The 24478-nt window shown below is 43.0% G+C and overlaps 1 protein-coding gene across 6 annotated transcripts in view; it reads left to right on the top strand.

Annotated features, from left to right (window-relative positions):
* ATP8B2 (ATPase phospholipid transporting 8B2) overlaps positions 1-24478 on the top strand; it is an 84664-nt gene that overhangs the window by 32558 nt on the left and 27628 nt on the right. For all 6 annotated transcript variants that reach the window (XM_019283318.3, XM_019283319.3, XM_010395087.4 and 3 more), the window contains 8 exons: positions 8442-8555; positions 10635-10733; positions 11634-11695; positions 13260-13332; positions 13529-13599; positions 14749-14831; positions 18580-18738; positions 19450-19538. In XM_019283318.3, coding sequence (XP_019138863.1) covers positions 8442-8555; positions 10635-10733; positions 11634-11695; positions 13260-13332; positions 13529-13599; positions 14749-14831; positions 18580-18738; positions 19450-19538 — 750 coding nt within the window. The remainder of the gene's footprint in view (positions 1-8441; positions 8556-10634; positions 10734-11633; positions 11696-13259; positions 13333-13528; positions 13600-14748; positions 14832-18579; positions 18739-19449; positions 19539-24478) is intronic.

Here is a 24478-nt window from a genome sequence, read left to right as displayed (position 1 = left end):
GATTTGCACACAACCTGTCAGTAGCATGCTGGGGTGGGTATTGCCACTACATACGGTTTTGTCATCTTCTACTGAATGATTGCTATGTGCAGTAGTGGGACAAGAAAGTAGGAGGGAGATGGGCGATTAAGTCAGGGTAGCGGGAACAAGCAGCTCTTCTGGTTCTGGGTCTATTTTTGTGAAAAGCCATTCAGAAAACTGACTTTGCATGACACTGCTTCCCAGCTGATTGCTTGATTGTGCCCAAGGATTTGCAAATGGCCACAGTTAAGTAGATGACTTTGAGAACACTTCAGAATTTCCATAAATCTATGATTAGGTGATAAAGTGAAGGCAGCCAAAAAGCCAGCTCAGTATAATGTGTTAAAACTTGGCAGTGAGTTTCAGTAATCATGCCCCTCATTTTAGTCAGCTATGGCTCATGATTTCTGGAGACCAGTGTAGTCTGAGGCTTACGAAATCCAGAAAACTGCCCAAAGAGAGTCAAGCCTTAAAGTGGTGAGTGGATGGTGAGGTACTAATAGACCTCAGGTGGTGATGCAAGCATTGCCCTAACTGTACAGGGCTGCACATCATTATTTCCAAGAAGTCCTCGCAAAAGCTCAGTTTATTAACTCCATGTTACTATGGTATGTGAAAAGAACTAACCTTGCTCATAAATTACTTCAGATTCCATGCTGTAGATTGCTGATGAGTGTGGAAATGACAAAAAAGGAGATAGTCTCCTGGAATCCTCCCATAACATATCCATGATGCTTCTGAAAGTTAGCTCATCCAGGCAAGGGTTAAATTTGGGCACCTTCCTCACATTCAGATTTCTCTCACCATGGTGGGGTTGCACTGCTAAGCACTAGGGTATGGTTCTGGGGGAAGGGACCACTAAAATCCAAAGGAAACCCACCAATATATCGAAGCTTTGAAAGTATTTTAGGCAGTGTAAGTCACAGGAGTGAGGTTCAGATTTCTTGGTAACTCAAGGCCGCATTAACCATAAAACCTATAGAACAGGTTCTTGTAACAAAGCTAGGTGAGGTGGTAAATGTTTCTTTAGGGTGAGGCAGTTGCTGAGAAAGGCCTGTAAGGACAAAGAAAGGGAAATGCAAACCGAGGTGGTGCGTATTGACTTACTGCTGCAGCCAGGATTTATGTCCTAGCTGGTGTGAAGGTTTGAGCCTTTCACTAAAGGGAGAATTTCTATTATGTAGGCATAGATCAAAGGTACACAGATGCTTTGTCCTCCTTTATCACAGTGAGAGCCGGGAAGTGGGAAAGTACAGCCAGAGGTGGGTGTGTTGTCCCTGAATATCCCTATTCCTGACTGGTGGGACTTTGTCCCTTCCCAGTGCAAAGTCTACAGGATATCTGTGAAGGGAGAAGAGACGAACTGATAAAGACTTGAAAACTCCATTGTGTGTGGAGTCTGACATCAGCTCTGGCAGCTGCTGAAAGGTGGCCTTCCTCGTATGAAGCAAGACTCCCAAAAAACGCTCAAACCAGCTTTGCAGGAACCTGGTGCTGCACCGTGGAAAGCCATGGCTGCCAGTGCGTGCAAGGGCATGTCCACATCCATCACACTACAACTTGCAGGAGACTTCAGAGGGCAAATTCCCTCCCAGAGCTCGTCAGAAAATACAGGAAATGCTAAACTGCGATGTGTGTCTGCCTGCCGCACTTCTCCAGCCATGAGGCCTCATTAACTGAGCAGGAGGGTTCAAAAAATAAAACAAACCTTAAAACAAAGTGTTGTGCAGTTAACTGCAAGGGCTGAGTGTGAAGGTATGTACGCTACCCACCAGCTCACAAAATTAGTTAGGAATGACTCAGAAACCAAGTGTGAATGAGTGGCATGAAAAGGCATTTAGAGCAGCACAGACAAGGTCTCAATATAGGTCAGTAAGAATGAAAAGTCAGGTCCTAGTCCTGTGTTCATTCACAATGCAGACAGAAAGATCCTTCCTGAATTCAGAAAGAGGTTTGTCTGTGTAAAGACTGAAATAAAGTGGAACACAGGGTGGCAGGTGTGGTATAGCAAGATTTAAGGACTTTAATCAATTTAATCTGTCTGCACTCTCTCCAGCACAGCTACAGAGGGGACAGCCTCTCTGGGTCCACCACGATGGGCTCTCCATCAACACTCTGGAGAGGAAAATCTCTTCTGAAGGCTTTTAATGTTTGCTCTGATCCTAGTTCCTTTTTTATTTCTTTGCTTTCACAATGGAATTTAGCACAGCTGCACTGGGACGTCATGAAGGGCTGCGAAAACAACTTTGAAATTGGCTTTCAGACAATAGGAGAGGAAATGCAAGGCCTATGAGTCAATGACAAATTTCATCTTGGATCAGGACCCAGGGTCAAACCAGAATTCTTTCATCATGACCAGCAGCAGGGGGGCCGCTTGGACTCGGGTCACCTGATGAAGTCTCTAGTGGAATAGGAGAGATGTATATAGCTTCCTATAGCCAATGCACATTGCCCTGGGCTGGATCAGCAGCTGGGTTCTGAATCTCTTTGAAATTTAATTGGAGAGCAGGGAGCTCTGGTAGTGGGCTCAGACTCTGCTCCGCCTCCTCTGCTTGCATGCTTTGATCTCAGAAGGATGCCTGGTGGGTGATCCTCAAGCATCTTATCAGCGTGGTCAGGGTTGTGGCACCAGCTGCCCTCTCTGCCTGTCTCAACCTGCAGATGTTTCCCAGTGTCCTTCATGCTCAAGGCTGAAGGGAGTGTGGTCTGATCAAGTGAAAAGTGGTCTCAGTAGTCCCTGAAGGAATAGCTACAGCACCAATCTGCACTGCTCCTTCTGCATTTAGGAAGCTGTAAGTTGGATTCATTCAAAGAGCAGTTGAGGCACTGTCAGGGAGCAGCCAGAGTGGGGCTGTGCTACGAGAGGGGGCAAGCTGGAAGTGGAGGTGATCCCAGTTCAGGCAGAGCTCTCACTGACCAGGGTGCAGTCCTGCAGCATCTGGCTGGCAGGGACAGGACAGGATACTGGTGATGGGGTCCATCCTGACCATTCCAGACAAGGTGAGGTGATGAACCAGATCCGGGGCCTTCTTAGGAGCCCAAGCCGAGTGGCGAGAGGCAGGACTGAAGACAAATCTACAGCAGAGGTCCAAGGTCCATCAAGAAAGTAGAGCTGGATAGGTTTATCTGGGAAACTAGGTCAGATGACAGTCTGGAGATGGGGACTCCAGCGTAGCTCAGGCGAGGATAGAAGGCTCATGGCTGAGCTTAAGTGAAGTCCTGAGCTCTGGACAAGGGGTTGTGCATGGAGACACCAGTTGAGGTCAAGGCCCTCAAGGTATATTAGGGCCCTGGGAAGCACATAAAGATTGAGGTGTGCCAGGTATGATCTTCAGTGAAGTCCATAGACTTCTTTGGATCAAGTTGTCCACTCTTCATCAGATTAAGTCTCATGGAGAGAAAACTACTGCACTGGCTGGGAGTCTTGTTGTGTGAGACCATAATGAACACAGTACAGAGGTTTGGACTTTGCTTCCTTTGCACCACTCAGCAGTGCTCTGCCCTCCTCTTCTTTCCTCCTTCCTGCCAGGCAGCAGCTTCAGGTACTGAGCCAAGCCAGAGGAGAGCACGGTGTTGTCGAAGGGGATGACTAGGAGACAAGACCTTTAGGTGCTGTGCTTGGCCTGTCTGTGAGCAACAGCATGAGGTTGTCCAGCCATGCCACCCCATGTCCTTTGCACCACCATGAGGAGGACACTCACCACAGTGATGATTAACTGCTCAGTAATGGGGTAACACCAGACAGAAGGAACAACATAGGAACACACAACCAGTGACCACACTTTCTTACAGATTTTCCTGAAATACCCAACATGTGACGAGATTCTGGAACTCAGTTCATTAGTGCTGTCAAGAGGGGGTCGAAGGTTACATATGTAAGACATTCCTGTCCTTTTCCTGTTTAAAGGAAAAGAAATTGGGGGAAAAAAAAAAAGGAAGTAAAGAGAACTGTGCTTTGGAAATTGATGTTTTTATTCCTGGTGTTTGGCAAGTCTTTTACTCCTGGGAGTTCACTTTTTTACAGGGACCTTTACAGGGACCCGATTAACACCATCACACCCTTTTGGCCTTTGTCAGTCTTCTGTTGAGTTGGGGCTGCTGCCCACCATCAGGAATAAGTCAATGAACTTGGGAGGCTTAAAACTGCTCTGGTCTGACTGTTCCATACTCCCTGCAAAAACAAAGCCTCGGTGGTACCATATGCGCTGTTAGATGAGTTTATTAAAAATCTTCATGAGCACATTCACAGCCCTGTGGTCACATTTCTGCATATGGCTGCTGTGTGCTTTCCAATAGCACTGCTGCAGTTAAACAGAGCGCCATGGGATTCCACTTCTGCCACCTCCTTGGTGAGGCTTTATCAAAACACCTGGGAAAGACATTTCTGCTTCTCAGCTGTTCCACCGGTCTGTACCTTGTGCTACGCGGGTACCAGGGAAATTGCCAAGTGTTGTGGCGTAACACCTGCCTTTGAGGTCACCAAAGTCTTGCTAAAATTTACTTAGGGTTAGATTGTCCAGCTGCTGGAAGCTATTGTGTCACTGAGCCAGGGGTGTAAATTCAGAGGGTCAGTACCTTGCCATATCCTTTAGCCCCTGTAATCTAGCCACAAAAGCATCAGTGTCTCTTATTTCCAGTGACTTTTATGGCAAGGAGATGATTTGTTTGCTCAGCGAACTAAGGTAGGAGCCATCTGCTGAGTTTTGCTTGCTGTTGGACGTCACAGGCAGGCTTCTGAAAACACCCCCAAAGTAACAGCTCATCTGCCAGATCTGGACTTGTGTAACTGTGGAGAGATGAGCACTATTCTTAGGGACAGCATTTTGGTGGAGTCACACCTCCAGGGGGTGTGAATCTAGCCCCTGAAAAGAGCAGATGAGAATAATCCCTCACCCACAGACAACATTGCTCTGGTGTCAAGCTTCACATCTGGAGAGCTTCAGGCTGACTGTGGGTAACCACGCTCAGACCTGCTCATTTAGGACACAGGTGCATGCAGGGACTGCCCTTGGACTACCAGAAGTCTATGGCAGATCTGGAAGTAAATTTAAAGCTCCCCATCCCCACCTTTGTGCTTAGCCCATAGAACTGCTCTTCCTAAATGTTGCTTTTTATGAATCTATAGGGAAACCAGAAGTTTCAGTAAGGCCTCTCAATACCTAATTGCTGTTAAAATACTATTCCTCTCCATGACTTTTTCTCTATGGGAGTGTCCCTCACTGAAGGGAGAGCATGGGGACAGTGCGGCAGATGATGTATTAGTGGCATTGCTTGTGAAATGATGGCTGCATGTGGACTATTCAACACATTGCTCTACTGCAGGCTCCCATAGCACCCCTCCCACCCCAGAGTCAGGTTCTGGTCCAGCTGTAAAGAGTGACAGGGTTTGATGTTAAGCATCACAGAATAGGATAAGATCAATTGTAGAGGCCAAATGAGATTTCCCTGTAGCTCGCCAAGAGCCTGAGCTGTCAAAGCACACAGCCCTGTAGTATTGTCTGAAAACATAAATGATACCTGAGAGAACTGGGTTTGTTCAGCCTGGAGAAGAGAAGGCCTCAGCTGTGGCCTTCCAGTACCTGAGGGGAGGGCATAAGAATGATGGAGAGGGACTTTTTACAGGGGCATGTAGTGACAGGACAAAGAATGGCTTCAAGCTGAAAGACAGTGGGTTTAGATTAGACATTAGGAAAAAATTCTTTACTGTGAGGGTGGTGAGGGTCTGGCACAGGTTGCCCAGAGAAGCTGTGGACCCCCCATCCCTGGAAGCGTTCATAGCCAGGATGGAAGGGGCCTTGAGCAACCTGGATAAGTGGAACCATGGTGTGGGGGATTGGAATGAGATGAGCTTTAAGGTTCCTTCGAACCCAACCCATTCTATGTTTCTGTGATTATATGATACCTTGCGTAGTGCTTCAGTTGTATCTGTGATGTGGGAATGCAGAGCTTTGATTTGGAAAGGCTGAAATTTTCCCTAGTTTGTCACTATAATTTGCTATTGATATTCTTTCAGTCCCTGAGGTCCATGAACAAGTTATGTGTTGAATTAGAAATATTTATGGTAATTACAAGTTCTTTTTTTTTCTGGTGATTAATTTTAATTATTGATTCTAGAGTAACAAGAAGATCCATGACAATACTCCCTGTCCTTATCCTCAGGTCTATAGTGCCCTGGTGTCCCAAAAGACAGTATGTGCACAACAATATCATAATCTTGAACAACTGTGGAGAAAAAACGCTGGATGTCCAGATTCCTGCAGTTAAGCATTTGGAAGCTGTTATGTCTGGAGTTTTAACCATGCCTAATGGCAATAGGAAATAAAATGAATGGCTGTGGTTCATTCAGTGATTTTCCTGACGTAATTAAAGGACAGAAATAGAAGGCAGGAATTGAAATAAACCACTCCCATTCTTTTCTTATTTCCCTCTGAGATTTTTGCAGGCAAAGATCTATAAACTTTATCTGAGTGTTTACTGAGTAATTTTTCCCATGTTATATGTGACCCTCTGTAATCTGTTGACGCACAAAGGTCAAGTCCCCTGCATTTACTTTTTCCTGCAGCAACAGTCTTTTCTTTTTCTTTTTCTTTTAAGTAAGTGTCCGTGATACTTTTCCTCAGAACAGTGGGCAGATTTAGATACTTAGATCCAGTTTTTATCAAAAAATATGCTAGACTCTGTGCTTGGTGGACACAGTCTTGCCAAGCAATTTAGTTTTCAGTATGCTGGGTTTGCAGAGGATGCTGTTACTGCATTGCTTCTGTTTCAGCAGTGTCCATGGAGCCTGTCCACAATGCATACCCCACAGCTAAGGATTTTGAAATAAACCAAATTTAACTATGTGTCATGGCATAGACAGAGTTAACCACACTTGCAGGTAGCTACATGATACCAGCAGTCAGGCAATATGGTTTATATGATGATCACTGATAAATATCTTTTCTTGCTGGAGTGTAATCAACAGGAGGATTTGGCTAGCTCTTCTATGAAGGCTGTTTTCATTTCTTCCCTTTTAGAGATTTACTCATTTGGGTTGTCCAAGGGATAAAGCATTAATTTAATGCTGAAGAACATATGCTGTACTGTGTGTCTGAGCATAGAGAAATCCAGTAACTGCCTAAAATGGAATAGCTTCCCCCACACCTACCTTTCAATGGTAACGTGAAATAATTGGTTTAGTGCTGGAAACATGCTGATGCATGTCGGTGTAGATGTCGAGGTCCTGGATTAATGCATGGATAAGAAGTGGGCTGTGATTCATACTTAGTAGCTTCTGTCCTCCCACCAGCTTAGCAATATCTAAAAGCTATTACAAATACTGCAATCACCATTTTCTCTGCTGTTGAACCAGCATGTTTATTATGCTGGTTATTATATCTGCCTCCTTGTGCTGTCACACCTTAGGTTTCCTGGAACGGTGTTAATGGGCATTGTCTGGAGAGCTTCTAGGAGGAAAAATTTAAGATGTTCTCACAACAGGTGGCATTCATCCTTCCAGGACTAAACATGGACCAGGGCCTGTTAAACTTCATATGAAAACATGGTCTAGCACACCTGAAAACTGAAGGGACAGCCCCAGCTGGTGCATCAGTACGATGGATTGAGCCTGTCTGACTGGTGGCAAGTATTGGATCAGACTGCTCGGATCTTTGGGGAAGAAAATACCCAGTTCTGCAATATCAAGCTTAGGTCTTTCTGTGGTTTGCAAAAGACAGACAGGGGAGCAGCCACTTCTTGTGGCTGGAGGGGCCATCCACAATTAGAAAAGGAAACTGGAAATAGGGAACAGAGCTGCAGCTCACTTACTGAAATGGTGAATTCTTGTACTAGTGGCTGTTTGCACAACACCACATCCAAGTGATCTTTGTGGAACAGAAACAAGCCACCCCTTGAAGCTGCTGAGCTGAAGGTTTGCTGAATCAGCTGAAAATTATAATAATAATGTCATATCCTACTCCTGGGAGAACGTATAGCTGCTGTAGGGTTGTCCAGCTGATGGGTACTTCAAAGCATCAGACAAGCTACAGATGGTTGACCTGGCATGTGTTTTCCAACCCTGCTTTGCAGATGCTTACAGCAAAATTGTTGTCTTCTTGTTACAGTTCTCAATTTTCTTTATGCACTGTGTAAGTAAGAAGACTCTTAATAAAGGGAAGATGTTGTGAGCAACTACATGCAAGTTTACCTGCAGCAGCACTGGCATAAGCTAAGCATCATATTTTCACCCATTCCAAGAGGAGTTCTCTGTTTATCCAGGCTGGGCATGATTGTATGGGGGAAAAGGAAACGCTTTTTGAGCTGCTGTTGGAAACAATGCTATTGCTAAATATAAGCAAATAAGACACAGTTGAAATGTGTTGTGCTGTAATTTTGTTTCCTGTTTTACCAATCCTACTTATTTTCATTTTTTTTCCTTACAGAACAATTCAATTAAAACATCGAAATACAATTTCTTCACTTTCCTGCCTCTCAACCTGTTTGAACAGTTTCAGCGAATAGCCAATGCTTACTTTCTTTTCTTGCTGATTTTGCAGGTATGAAATCACTGTGCTGTTTCCAGCAGGTTGTGTTCTCTGTTATCAAAGCCAGTCTATGTTTGATAGGTGTAATGAAGTGCAAGCTATATTTCCTGTTGTGAATTAACATCTTAGTAAAACCTTACAGTACATAGAAAGTAGGGCAGAAAAAAGCAATTTGCTCTCTTACCTTTGGATATGAGGGTGTGAACTAAATGAAGAAAAAAAAGTTACTTAGTTTTCAACAAATTGTGCAACTTTTTCATACTCTGCCCTACTATGCCTTTGTGTCTACATCTGAGTGCTCCTGGCTGTCCTCAGATTTACATTACTTGTTCATCCTGTAGTATAAAGCCAAGTTTTCTGTTACCCATAGATTTTAAGGCAAATTCCACAGGCAGTCTCAAAGGAAGCAGCAAGAGGGACACATTTGTAACCTGTGGTGTTTCCGTGGGAAGGAAGGAGTTAACACCAGGAAGGCTCAAGGTAGTGGCTGGTTTGCATAAAGCTGGATATTGCTGCTCCCTTCTCCAGAGTGGGGAAGGTGTCCAGTATGGAGTGTGTCAGACAGTGGCAGCACTGTTGAACCCTCTGGACTGTAATGGCATTGAGTTGCACTTTGCTCATCACTGTTGCTAATGATCCCCTGAAAGCTGGACGCACTGGATAATTTGATACCAGGATTTCTGCCCCTTTGCACCTTGCTGTGTACTATTGTTGAGTCATATCAGCATACACACTATCAAAAGAAGGGTATAATTTTGATTATGTTTCAAGCATGATGTTTTAAAGTTGACTATTTCACTGCACACAGATTTGCAAAATAACCCATTTGAAATGCTTTTTTTACAGTTTCAGCTCAAAAAAGCATAGGTGAAATGTGGTTAAGCCTACAGGAAACCATGTATGATCTTTTTTGCTTATTTACAGGGAATGAATTTTTGAGATTTCAGTGCATGTATACTTTTCAAGAAACCGGTGACGGTGCCTTTTCAGCTAAGCTGAGAGCGCAGTTCTTGCGTTGTTGTACTGCACTCTAGCTGTTTTCTGTCAAATTCACAGTATTTCAAAGTACTTCCCTTAAATTATTCCACTGTGTGTTTTGCTGGGCCATCTAGGGTTGACTATTTATAAAAGCACACAGCTTTTTCTTTACATCAAGGTAGCATAAAGAGGGAAGGCATTACATATTCCTCCATTTCATTTTTTTCCTCACTCCATGCCTATGGGACTACTCCTGCATTAGGAGTGGATGTGATGGGCAGGCTGTGGGGACTCTGTCTCCCACTCCTTTGTCACACATCAGTGGGACATGCATATTCCAAGGTAGGTGAGAAGGCAGCAGTTGCAGCCTTTACAGCTGAGCAGGGCTATGGTGCCTGTAGGATCTGGGCTGTGACAGTGCATAAGTATCAACTTCTCAATGCACACGGACTTCACACTTCCCAGATCCAAACTGATGGACACAGTAGTTGCTGCCATCCCTAGTGCTTCTAGAAGAAGGGGAGAACTGTGTGGGGGTAGGACATCTCCCTCTGCATCACTGATGGCATGACAGAATCACCTTCAGCTCTTTGGTCCTCTCACTGTTAAAGATGTAGGAAACAAAACCGGCTGTGTTGCTCTTGGGAGAGCAAGGTCAGCCCTAGCAACAGCTGAGCATTGTCCATTGATGCAAAATTTACTTCAGCAAAATGTGAAAAGTTACTGAAACAAAGAGCAGAGGCTTTTAACAGCTCTTCACAGCTGGTTTTGCTCAGATAGCTCTGAGTCCCCCACAGCAGGCTTGCCCATGTCAGTACTTCCAGAGAAATCCACTGGGGACTTTGCAATCCTAATTCTGCAAACAACAAGAAAGAGCAACCCACTACACTTTCTGACAGCTCCATTTTTCAACTTAAATTATAGCTTGTTTTGTAAGGAAAACATGGGTTCCCTGGCTCTCCCACCTTTGGGGGGGTCACATATCAGGGATACAGGTCTGTCTTTAATCTGTATTCAGGTATCATAGAAAAATGTTGTCTGCGGCTTGATTAGGAAGCAGTGGTTTTCTGAACAGGCAGGAAATGTCTTAACTCAGATCTTTTCTTCCTACAGTTGATTCCTCAGATTTCCTCGCTGGCCTGGTTTACAACAGTCGTGCCCTTGGTGCTGGTGCTGGCTGTATCAGGAGTCAAGGATGCCATTGATGATTTTGTAAGATCAGTGTTTCTGACCTGTACTTTGGAGTTGGCCTGTGATTCTTCAGCACAGTAACTGAAATAAACCACTTAAACACAGCCAGTGGCAGGCATTCAGAGAGCTGGTCTGTGGCCAAGGTGGGGTCTGAGATTAAGTCCCCAAAATCTATAGTTTGTTACTTAAGAAGGAGCTAGAATTTCCAAATTGCTGAGCAGCCCAGCAGCTCCATTGACTTTCTCTGAAACTACTCATCATGTCTGAAAATGTGGTGACTGATAGATATGTCTGGACTCAGGCACAGAAATTTTTTCTTAGGCTTGCATTTTGGACAACTTTGTCATCTAGCACAATGTAGGTGGAGAAAAACATTTGGTGGGAAGCAAGTGCTCAACCCACCTGTGATTTTTCAAACTTGCCCAGCTTTGGCCAAGGTCTGCTGCCATCAGAGCTAATGGTCAAAAGTCCAGTTGACTTCAGAGAGTGATATTAGAGCTGAGTTTAGCATCTGATTTTCTCTTATTATTGAAATGATTTTGGTGTTCAATGGAGAAATGCCAGAACTTCAGTGGCCGCTTTCCATATGACAGAAGAGGAATTAATTTCTCTGGTGTTTACAAACTGAGGTGGGTAGGAGAAATGCCAGCTGAGTCAGGGCTGTGCTAAAGTGACGTCTAAGGCTCTACCCTCTTTCTTCTCTCCAAGAGCAAGCCCGGTGTTGCCTGTTGCCCTTTGCAATCTGGTTATGCCCTGTGCTACTACTGTAAACATGTGCTGGACACTGACTCAGCTGTGACCCTAATCTGCCTGACCTGTTCAACCAGCTGGGTGGAAACCTGAAGTGTTAATGAACTGCCTATGGCTCCTGTGTGTTTGGTTTCCTGGAAATGCCTTTTAACCTTCTGATCCAATTTTCAGAATCGACACAAAAGCGACAAACATGTCAACAACCGCCCAGTCCAGGTCCTCATCAATGGCATGTAAGTCCTTTTTGATGTAATTCTGACAGGGAAATGTGTTTTATTAGTAATATTTTTGATTTTTTGTGTGTGTGTGTGATTCTCAAGGATCACTAAACAATTTAAAATTGAATTATGTTTCACACCACTAGTTCATCATGCAATTTTGGACCATGTGTCTGATTAATGAACTCTGGACACAGTACTAGAATCTGTGCAGGCATTATGGCTGTGACCTTGTGCTGACACAAACTAAAGTCTTTCTCTGTTCCTGGATATTTATGTTTAAGTGAGAATTTCAGAGTCTTGTATTATTTTACTCCTTACCCCAGAAGTAACAAGCAAAGCTATCTTCTGTGTCCATTTATGCTCATAGCATTTGTTTTGCATTAAGCAAAACTCGGCATTATCAACAAGTTACTTCAAATTAAGAAGCTGGAATAGTTCCCACATACACTTCATCATACTTTGAGTGTGTGTAGCACTTCTGGCTTAGATGTACCCAAAACATTTCAGCTGCGTGCTTTGGACATTGTACTGGCAGCACTGTTCTTTCCTGCAGAAAAATTAGCAGAGGCTTTCATGGCAGACAGATGTGCTGTTTATTTGCAGCTCCATGGAGTCCAGCTATGCGTAGGACACAGCTGTAGACAGCTGTGAAGCCTTTTGTGACTTTTTTCCACACTACAGATAGCAGTATGTTGTGTAAACTCCAACAGATGATCAAACAGTTAAAAATATGAGTGGAAACTGAAGAGTGGGGACATAGTTTTTTGTGCTCTCTGCTAAGTAAACCAGTTTCTTAGTTTACTGTGTATTAGTTACTGTGACTAGGAAACACATTTTGACACAGAAATTGTATATTTTGCCTTTTTCTAAAGCTAGAAACCACAGATCCTGCCCAACTCTGACCAACATTGAATAAGCAAGATTGAACTGAGTTCAAGCTTGAGCCCCCAGTCCTGTTCTGAGACTGGTATTTCTCACCTCTAGAATTTGCATACACAGTTATCATGACTTGGCTGAGTTGGTGCTTGCAGTTTAGCTGGCTGCCTGCATGGACATCTGGCTTAGTGCTGTGAAGACCACTGCAGACATGGCTCAGACAGGCGAGTGTGCAGCCAAAGCACCTGCACTGACCTTCCTGACAGCTGGTCACTCTTGCCCTTAATACCACTTGGAAAACCTAACACAATCTGCGGTTTTCCTAGGTGAAGTCTCTTACACAAAGCAGAGAGGGTTTTTTGAGACAATATGGCCTTTTAAGAGGAGGAAGGAAGGGAGTAGTCAGTCCAGAGACAAGGGCAAGGATAAGGATAGTGCACATGGACTGTGCTGCTGTTGTGGGGCTTGGTCTCAACCCATCATGGGTCAGCCCAACCAGTGCTCTTACTGATTTTTACTGCTTTTTGCTACTTTTTTTTTGTACTGTGGTGGTCTTCCAGCTTAGTATGGATCATCATGGCAGGCCGTGCTCCCAAGTCCTGATGGCACCTACAGTCTGGCTTCAGCAGCAGAGCCAAGTTTCCCACTTTCCCAAGCGGCGTTTGCTGTATGTGCTTACTTACTAGAAGTTTTCCTGCAGGTTAAAGGAGCAAAAATGGATGAATGTCCAAGTGGGGGATATAATAAAGCTAGAAAACAACAACTTTGTGACAGTGAGTACCGTTTCTCTCTATCCTGATCCTGATCTCTATCCTGGTAGTTATTCTCTGCCACCCTTACCACTAATGAGAAGATCAGTCATGGTGATGATGTGGCAGTAATGACAAGCAGCACTGCTCTGCAGTGCCTGCTGACTGTGTGAATTCATGCCAAATCTGTTTGTCTGTCTGTCTGCCTATCTGTGCTCAGGCTGATCTCCTGTTGCTGTCAAGCAGTGAGCCGCACAGCCTGACGTACATTGAGACAGCTGAGCTGGATGGGTAAGTGAGCCTGCCCTGGCATGCAATCACTGCCATCACTGCAAAGCCACCATTCCTGGTGACCCTGGGTGCTGCAGGCATACCTGCAATAGCTTTGGTAGCAAGAGTTTCATAAAATGTAGGATAAACTTTGGGTAGGCATCTTGAAAATAACGTCTTCTGGTGGATACTTTTGCCTCTCAAGTGCAAGTGTCATGTGAGGAGGGGACTTTATTTTTCAGTGACAGTTTTTCTAATACTGAGAGTTAGTTAGAGACATGTTCCTGCAATATCACAAAAGCAATATCCCCAGCAGAGGCTATTTCTTTCATCTCCTTTAGTATTTTCTTTGAGACAGATTATCTGGCTGAGATAATCATAATTAATAACTCTGGTAATCTCGTTTGAACTGCCATAGAATAATGTCAATGCAAGCACATAGCAAAGGCTTCCAAATGCTGCCCACTCCAGGACAGAAATGGCCACAAGTCAGAGGGCTGCAACTTGTATTAGTTGGAATAAACTGGAGCTGTCCTCATCTTTATGACCCATTTTGCATTACCTTTTCTGCATTGCTCAAAGCTAGCAACAGTCTGAGGGACTGACCAAGACCAGAGATTTCAAGAAATTGTGTCTCTTCCAAGACCCTACAGATTGCCCTCTGGACTTTCCCCATCTGATTTCTGCTGAAAATGGGTTTGTAGTTTTCACACACACAAGTGCCACTTCTAAGAGGCCCTGAACAAATGCAGTATTCTATTTACGTTGCATTTCCAACTCCTCAGCTAGCTAGTCCCAGGACTGAAGTAATCTTCCAGATCAGAATACCATGGGAGAAAAGATTCAGAGCTCTCCTATATGATCAGATACCTTGGGTTTAAACGTGTCATGGGTGACAAGATAGACAGTGGGGTGCTCTGTGGTAAAATTAAGAAGACAGAGCCACTTCGCCTTTGGTACTATACCTAGAATTCCTCTGAACTGTGTGCCATTGCAACTGAAAGAGACAATCTACACCCTTTGGCCAGGTGGAACAGGTACATGGTATCACAGTCCATCAGATGTCTAAGGAAGAATACTGTCCTCAAGAGCAGAAGTGACTTTCAGGGGGAGCTTTCAGTTCACATATGACTTTCAGTTCATGTGTTTGTCTTACGTTTTTTGTCACAGTGAAACAAACCTGAAGGTGAAGCAGGCACTGACAGTCACTGCAGAGCTTGGAGAAGATCTGCAAAAGCTGACAGAGTTCAATGGTGAGTACAAATGGAAAATTCACTTTCCAGAGGATTTTCTGAAATTACAGAGAGTAGTTAGGAGTGTTCCTTCCAAGCTGCCCACTGCCCCCTGCTAGGGCTTCTCTGGAAGCAGTGCCAGCAAAACAGAACAGGCACTCTGTAGTCTGTACAACAGGTATCAACACCACATGTAAAGGAAAAGGTCCCTCTTTGCTTGCTGGTCTTGGTGCCATGTATGACTACAACCTGACACTGCATCGGTGGCACTTCTTGTGGATGGACACTTTTCTTTTGTGTCTGTCTGTGCATGTCGAGACTACCCACCTTGAAACCCAGCACAAGAGTCCACATAACTGCACAATGTTTTTCCAAAACCTTATGCTTAGTTCTGGCCTCAAAACATTTTCACACTGATGTAGCAATGCTGATGCACCGATTACATTTATCTTCTGATCAGTGGCACTTCCCAGACACCATACAGACCTGAGGACTAATTGTGCTCATAGGACAGGTGATTACTTCCCAGCATGAAGCCTCACCTTGAAACCATTCCTTTCCTCTCTCAATGCCACAGTAAAGACTGAATTTTTAAAAGTATCTAAAGGCAAGCAGTGCAGATGTGGTTAACTTTCTCACTACTACTTGCTGTATCAAAATCAAGATAGGATAGGATAGAATATAGAATAGAATAGAATAAGAATTAGAATAGAATAGAATAGAATAGAATAGAATGTTTTAATTGGAAGGAACCTACAATTATCTCTAGTCCAACTGCCTGACCACTTCAGGGCTGACCAAAAATTAAAGTATGTTTTTAAGGGCACTGTCCAAATGCCTCTTAAACCTGACAGGCTGGGGACATCAATCACCTCTAGAGGAAGCCTGTTCCAGTGAGCAGTCACACTCTCAGTGAAGAAATGTTTCTTGATGTCCAATCTGAACCTCTCCTGGTGCAACTTCAACCATTCCCATGCGTCCTGTCACTGGATACCAGAGAATACTTAGCAGCACATACTGCTAAGGAGCTAGGCCTGTCAAAACCAGAATACTCCATGCTCACACATCATCTGTCTGTGGAGAGAAGATGAGGGAACAGATCAAGTGGTGTTAGTCACGTTCAGCAGTGCTCTGCTGGCTTAGATACGAGGTCAGGATTACAGGGTGAGTCAGTGTGGAGAGGGGCGGAATGAGTGCTGGTGTCCTTGGAACGCCTCAAGGATTGCAGGCTCTCAGGAAATATTTTTAGATAAAGAGGGGAAAAAAATTTTAGAAAAAATTTGTTTGAAATAAGTAGATGATTCCAGGACAAGTGGTGGGGATGTGGCAAAGAGCATAGCTGAGACTGTCTCTGGTAGAGTTTCTTTTGCCGGCTTTGTTGAGGTTTTGTGCAGTAATCCAAGTGGTTTTTGCCAAGTTTCAGCTCAGGACATCAGGATTTCTCTGAAGTGATGGCTGAGGTTCTGAGTGTTTTAGGTCTTGAGAAATATGTGTTTACAGGTGCAGTTAAGATGCTTTACGTTAGTAATTGGAGTGGCATGCCTTAATTATTTTCCTGAGCAGGCTGAAGTGTCTATCAATTTAAGCAAAATCTTAATCTTAGATAATTTTTCAAGCATGTTTAGTGTGATGCTTATCTAAGGGCACTGTGTTCTTGTAAGTGCTTAATTTAAAAAATGTTTAAAAATATTTTGGAAAATGGAGGATTTTGTTATTGGATATTTATTTATTCTGTAAATATCTATTTTACTTATGTTGTAAATAAAAGTGACCTCTTCACAATACTTAAAATGAATAAAATATTTCCCAGTATGATTTATATTTGACAGTGTACTGGGAAGAGTGCCTGGAATCAGACCCAGCTTTGCATTTCCCTTAGCAAACCTCCATAGAAATACTTAAATATTTATGTAACTCTTTATCTAATTACTTTTTAAGACAGGAAGAGAGGACAGGGTTTTGCAGCTAATACAGGCACTCAGTGGAATGCTTAATGTGAGCTATGATGTTTGTTTGATGGTTCAGATAAGGAAGATGCTTGCCAAACTCTGAATTTCTTTGTTTGATTTGGGGAACTGGGAGACCAGAAAGGCGGCAATACTTTTCAGTTACCCTCTACTTACCACATGTCTACTTGGCAGTATTTAACTCTTTCAGCTGAAATGTATTCCAGATATCTTATTGCTGTTAGTGGGAGAGGGGGACAGGAAGCATGGTGCCTGGCTGTGGTGCCTTCAGCTGCAGAGTTACTGGGCTCAGTGCAGCTGTCCTGGGGGAATTTTTAGAGCTTCTCACTCTTTTGTGGTCAGTCTCATCTGGATGAATCCCTTCTGATCTCAAAATCAGCACGTCAGTAGCCCAGACCCACCTGCTTATGGGAAAGTAGATGTGGACACCGGAGGTGCTCACAGGAGCACTGTCCCATGGCAGGCACAGTGTTCCTGGTGGGAGACCATGCTCTGGGTTTGCTTTGCCAAGCGTTGTGCTGTTTGAGGTTCCATTGCAAAGCCTCTGTTTCCTTTGTGCTTTTCAAGGCGTTGCAAGGGTGGTAATGAGACGGGCCTGGTTACTGGAGTCTTTGAGAAATGCTGGAGCACAGGTCTGGTTATTGTTGGACTAACCAGAGGATAAAATAGAAGATCAACACAGTTGGTACCATGAGTTCTGATGTCACATGTGTCACTGAATTTCCTAATTGTTTGATCTTTTGTGTCTGATGATTTGTCTGCCCTAGATTAGATGCTTTTTTGATGGTTTTAATAATCTTTAATTTTAAAATGTATAGTGGTAAAGATGTTCATGACACTTAAAGCTGCACTTTTCTTCTGGACTTCCCTGGATTTTGTTTCCAGTCTCTTGAGCCTGGTGTGTAAATCTGAGAGCAGCTAGAAGAACTGCACTCTCTGCAAATGCTAGTCTTTTTGTACGTATTTACAGCCTGTGATCAAAATAACTTCAGTGTTCCTGCTGATTAAGTGAACAGACTGAACTCTTAGATTGCCTTTCAGTAAGGCATATTTGTATTTTCCAGTTCTTTTCAATACATCCACAGGGCTCTGCTTTGAATCTTTAAATGACAGGTGCAGCTGTTGATTTAAATAGTCGTTCTTGTACTGAGGTATCTGAACACATTTTATTACAATAAATAAATATAAAGCATGGAAATAGACACTCCAATCACTTACAGTGTCAGCTGTGTGGCCAAAGAAGGTAGCAGTATCTTTTTATATGCTCCTGAGTTATAAAACAGATGAAATTAAAAAACAGTGAACAAAGACACCTCAATTAATTACTCTTCTGCAGCCTTCAGGCTATGATTTTATTCACTTGGGCTCCTGCAGTTTGAGGTAAAATGAAATAAGAAAAAAGATGATGTCAGCACTTTTAGCTAAAATTATCCAGTGACATCCTACCACTATGAACTTGCTGTGAATGGATTAAAAGTACATTGCTGGTTCAACATTTCTTCTCACCCACATAAAAGTTGTGGAAACTTTGTTTTGTACTCTACCAATAAAAAATTGCCATGTTCAAAGAATTGGATAGATCCACGTCCATTGTGGTCCTTTGAATTACAAGATTCATATGGGGAAGGAGCAACATCCCAGAACATGAGTAAATATAAGGTATAGGATGGGAATGACAGGGTTAGGAGTCGATTGCAACAACAGTGTGAAATATGTCTCTCTGAGGAACAGCTGGGAATGCAGTATTGATGACACCTTTCTGGACCAAGATTTTCATTTTTGCTTTTACCTTCTTTTTACAGGAGAAATCAGATGTGAGGCACCAAATAACAAACTGGATAAATTCACAGGAACTCTTACTCTTCGAGGAGAGAAGTATGCCCTGGACAATGAGAAGATGTTGCTGAGGGGCTGTACTATCAGGAACACAGAGTGGTGCTTTGGACTCGTTATTTATGCTGGTAGGTAAAAAGACTGACATGTGGATTGCAGAGCCCAGCAGCCCTAGCATGGGAATACATCACACCCAGCATGCACAAAGGAATCAAGTATTTTCCTCTTTGTAAAGTATGTTTCTACCAGGTACAAGAAGAAAAAACTTTCTTGTTTCAGAAATGCACACAGCAAAGTACAGGAGGGGAGTTTTGATGACTAAGAAAGAATGTAACAGTTAAATTTGGTTAAGAATTCTCTCAAGTTTATTGGATTAAACACTCTGTATCATTTCTATGTGATTTTAATCCATATTGGAATATCAGAGTCATCAATAATATTATTGATTAGATCTACGCTTTTCATGAGCACAGTCCTGTTGTTTCTGTACTCCTCTAGACATGTGAGATAATACATAGTATATCACCAATAACATAGCAATATCTGGTATTCAGTGAAGAGTGATTAAAGCTGAAAGGGAGGGCTGAATGTTGAAAGAAAAGAGTTGAGTCAACGTCCAGAATTAATGGTTTTATGTGGCTCTCTCCATGTAGTCTCAGACAAGTGGCTTAACCTGTTTCTGCCCAAGTTTCTCACCAGCACTCAAGACTGTGCATACCTGACTTCAAGAGAGCTGCAATGGTTATTTATGCTGAAAAGCACCGTGGGGCCTCAGAGGGAATCAGCTTTAGAACAGCTAAGCTTTATTACTAAAATTAACAAGTGTGCTTCATCTCCAGGGCCAGACACGAAACTCATGCAGAACAGTGGAAAAACAACTTTTAAGCGAACAAGCATCGATCGGCTCATGAATGTCCTTGTGTTGGTGGTAAGTCTGATTAATGTGCCGTTCTTCAGATGTGTTCATCATTTCCAGATGCTCCACCTCATTGTCCACACAAATGGGGGAATATCAGAAGTGACTGACGATAAGAAGAAAAAGTACATAATAATTTATTAGCAGCCTGAGTTCTGCAGCACCTCTGCCAGCCCGTCTTGCAAAGCAAGGCCATTACATTGACAGAATTAAGGCCTTTTCTTCTGAGCTTGTCATTTTCTCTGCTCCTCCTTGCTCTGCATTTTTGTGTGAGAAATATTTTGAAGCCTGCAAAGCCCTTTTTTCTTCTAGTAATTTTGTCATTTTCTATTTAAATAAACATTAGCAGTTCTCTCTCTTCCTCGTGATTTGTTGGCATCTCTGGTGATATCTGCATAGGACTTGGTAATTGAGTTTGCTAATTTACATGATGCCAGCTCCTGACTTAACACGTTAGGATAAATTATTAGACATGGTCTCATTAATGCTAGGAAACTGGTGTTTTTAGCAGCTGGGAAATTTGAGAACACTAATCTTACATAGCAAGCACTCTTCTCAGATTGAAAAACAGATTTAATTTGAGGGTTAAGCTCATCAGTGGATTTAAGAAATGGCAAATACTTCCAGACCGAAATAGTGATTCTTTTACAGACTCTCTCAAGGTTTTACTGCTTGACTTCAAAGCCACTCAGGGAAGGAAGACATACACTCTGACACTACTTTAATCAGTGTTGCTTGAAGAAAAGGTCTTTAGTTTCAGATTTCATTTTCCTTTGAGTGCAAATTTGTCATGCTTTCCCATGCATGCTGCACAACCTTCAGTTTATGGTGGGAACTGGGACTGGGAAGGTCTGGTGGTCAGTGGTCACTGTTACTGCTTCTTCCCTACTACTCTTGCTCTCCAGATCACCCTACTATCCAGCTGGGGACAGGATCCATTCCCAGGCACTGGTGCAAGCCCTGGAGGAGGCATCCAACAGCAGTCTGTGCATCACAGCAAGGCTGTCCTGAGCTCTCCCTGCCCTCTCTGACTTCATGCCTCCTCAGCACTGGGGCTTAAGAGCACACACATCTCCAGGGTGGCACCACCCTCCAACCTCCACACTTCATCTCAGCCCCTGTATTTCTTATTTTTAACTGGGATCCCAAAAGTCCTTTAGGTGAGCCCAGGGATGTCCAGCAGTGCCATAGCACAGAGAGCCACTCCAGGGTTGTCTTCAACCCATCTTGAGGCTTTGCTCTGTGTACAGTAAGGACATGCCCTTAATTTTAGTAACCTTGCACCAATCTCTACCAAGGGAAAATCTTGGCTATCATCAGCTTGTTTCCCTCAGTGTTTTCTTCCCTTCCTCCCCTGAAGTGGACAGCAAAACCAAACAAGGTTTGGGCCTCTTACATTCAAAATTTTGCGAGCATTTGAGGAACTTCACATTTTCATAGGTGTTCTGCTATGCTCTGACTGTGGAGGAGAATGGGCTCGGGGTGATCCACAGGGCACAGAAACAGAGCAGAGGAAAACCGAACAGGGAATCTGGAATTTAATGTTAAATTAAGATTTGCTAAATCTCCTTTCACAAGACAAGGGTCCCACGCAGAACTTTCAGTCTGTTTAGCCTCTCTTTATAAAAACAAATGAGATGAATTTACCTCCTGGCTCTGTTTTAAAAAAACTGAGCAACTTGCAGCTGATTGCATCAGCCTCTGCCTAGGTTCTTGGGTGCTGGAGGAGCCAAGGGTGTGTTTGTCTCCTTTACACACTTTTAAGGAACCTAAAATTTTGATGTCTAAGTAAAGCTCTATCGTACCCTAAACACCAGACTCTTTGGACACCTAAGAGGATGTGGCATTGGGTTTTTCCAGCTCACTGGGTGGTCAAAGTTTACAGAGCGTGGTCATAAAAACAAGCAGTATATTGTGCTCTCTTGAGTTAAGACAAAGTAGCCACAACTTACTATAAATAAGTCATTTACATGTAGAGAAACTTATTCCACATTAACACTGGCAAAGTTATTTTGTGTTTATTTGCCCATAAAACTTCCAGGCACAAAGCAGTATTTAAGTAGGTTCGCCAAAGGAGTGCCTGTTAAACGTTGCCCTGGTCTGCCCCAGCAAGGGTTAATCAGAAGTGAACATTTCCAGATGGCAGTCATAGCTGTTTTGTCATATTTGGAGGTGTTTCTCATCGATCTGAGACAGAAGTTAATGGTCCTCCGCTGGGGATGCACTTGCCAGCTCCAAAAATGCTTTTTTCTCCAAAACCTGCTTCTTAGCATGCTAGGAGGAGCAAATTTTCAGAAAAAGAGAGCTCTCACATTCATCTCTTAAACAACTGACTGCTTCAAATCCCAGAGCAGAACACAAAGCACCAATTAAGAAACCGAGACTGTTTTAATTCACAGTCCAACAGTCAATGTTCGTCTTGAAGTCAAAAGTCACTTACTCTTTACAAAATTCTTACCGAGAGGATCTCCAGCAGGCAGTGTATGGGCAGGACCCAGGGAGGGAGGATGTTCATGCTGGGAAGCCCCATGAGCATGCACAAGCCTATGATTTTTCATGTCCTTCTCTTCAGGGCTGTGGTTACAATTGCGACACCCTGCACACAGCTGTTTCTATGCACGGAAATTAATCTCCAGGGCTGCTTTTAATGGCTTGGTCCTTTGCATTTGTCTCAGAGCAAACAGCATGTTAGTGAGCTTTGTGCAAGCGTGAGTGTTGCACGAGTGGGGTCGTGAAAGCACTGACATGCCCAATGCACAGAAAACAAAATGGACATAAATTGAGTGCAACTGTGGGCAGGAGCTGCCGTGGTATAGAATCACAGAGTGGTTTCAGTTGGAAAGGACCATAAAGATCATCTTGTTCCAACACCCCAGCCATGGGCAGGGACACCTTGGGAAAGTTCAGCTCCTGTCTTGCCCCATGCATGTCAATTGCTGAATCACACATTGAAATTCCTGCATGGATTGTGATATTCTGCAAAGGATAATTTTTAACCTGTGGGGCAGTGAGGTGGGTCATGCCTCTAATATATCCTTAAGTCATTGTAATTACAATGGCACATATTCAAGTATGTTTTAATTTCTGGTTCACAGAGGTTTAAAAACACTGCACCACATTCCTTACCAGCAAGCAATATTGTCTCCATTTCACAAGTTGAGTAATTTATTTGGCTTCACACAATTAAATAGAAAAGCTACTACTCGTGTGTGAAATAAATATGTCCCCTGACACTCAGTCTGCCACCTTTTCTTAAAGTTCCCTTTTGTGGCTTTTTTATATTAAAATTTGAGTTGATCAGGCATGAACTTTTCACCAAGTGATTCATATTGCTTCACAGAAGTATCTTTCTTCCTGCCACGCTTACCTCAGCAGTACAAATATTAGCTTTACCATTAACATTTCTATGTTTGTCCCTCAATTACTGCTTTTTAAAAAGGTTGATTACTGTTTTAATGTGATTGTTGCTGTGTGGCCTTTACATAATGGTCCAAGTTACTGATAATTTTTCCCTAATGATTATACTTGCAAAAGATGATTTTTAATTGCTCTTTTGTGCAGCCTGTTGACTCCATATCTTCACTTTTTTTCTTATTATATTGGCTGGTTTATGTCAAATGTTTGGAAAAGCCTGTGCCAAAAGAATTATTTTGTTATCATTTGTCCAGGAAGGATGTCAAGTTAACTGCAGTTTATCTCCCCCACCATCACCATTTCTACCTTACAAATATTGTAATTGTATTAGCAGGATTCCAAAATGGTGGGGCTTCCCAGTTTTTAAAACATTGTTGAAAACTAACCTTATTAAAGGGAAAGTTAAAAACTAACCTCTAAGCTTCCATCTTTGAATTAGATGGACCTGCTGCATTGAAGATGCTTATCAGCAGAGAGAGCCACACAGTGCTCTGTGTCAGTAGACATAATCTGCCTTTTTCATTTACTATAGGGCAGGTAATTCCTTCTTCTTCCTTCCTCCTTCCTCTTGGAGGACTGTCTGTTAACATGTTTGCTTTTCACACACCTGCTTATGATTTTATTTTTTTCTTTTCTTGATATTTTTTGACGGTTGGATATTCACAGTTCTATAATTCCTTGCAGTCTGTATTAATTTCTGCTAAATTTCCTTCTTCCTGTTCTTTTTCTGTTCTTTTCCAAATAATTGTATTGCTACACTCCTGTCTTCTTTTAATCAAAAAGTGCTTTATGACCTATGTAATGTTTTTGTGTCTGTTAAATAGTGTTCCTGAGCAAGCCCCAGTTTTCAGTAAGGTATCCCAGTTTGAACTTCACTTCCCAGCTGCTGTTGCCCTGGTTGCTTTAGGCTTCAGGAAACAGGCTTCTCTAAAGCCCAAGGATACACATCACTGGTTGGTGTTGCTTTTTGTTTGCTCAAAGGAAGTGTAATCAAATCGTGAGGGCAGATACCAAGGCAACCATTCTTTTTGAGAAAGCAATTATATCTCCTCTAACCATCAGAATAATATCCAGTGCTGAACTCCAAACTGTACGGTGCTGGATTATCCTTAGTAGTCTTTCAGAAATTGTGAGGAATACTGTGATACATCTGACAAATGGCCAGGTAAAGTCCTCCAGACAGTTTCTATTCCCAGGTGTGCAGCCAGATGTTTGAGGATCCTCAGCTCAACTCTCCTCTAATGAGATTTGGTGTTCTGCAGCAGACTGTTGTAACCACCCTAGTTGAGATGTCTGCTTGGGATTTAAATCCCCAGCTGTTTGAGGACTTTTAATTCCAAGTTGCCAGACTCTGCACTGTGTAACTTTGTTCTTGAGGTAAAAGTATCATAATTTTGCTGGTTTTTCCTCTTCATCCCTAGGAACATTCTCCTATGATTCAGGCTATCCAACTCTACCCCATTAGGGTCTTCTAACTAACCTGTACATAAAAAATTCCGTGTCTCTAAAATGCAATACATTTTGTTTGGGTTTTGAAT

This window comes from Corvus cornix, chromosome Z, assembly GCF_000738735.6.
Source record: "Corvus cornix cornix isolate S_Up_H32 chromosome Z, ASM73873v5, whole genome shotgun sequence".
Classification (NCBI taxonomy): Eukaryota; Metazoa; Chordata; class Aves; order Passeriformes; family Corvidae; genus Corvus; species Corvus cornix.
Note: the sequence above shows the minus strand (reverse complement) of the source record. Positions and strands in the feature narration are given on the sequence as shown.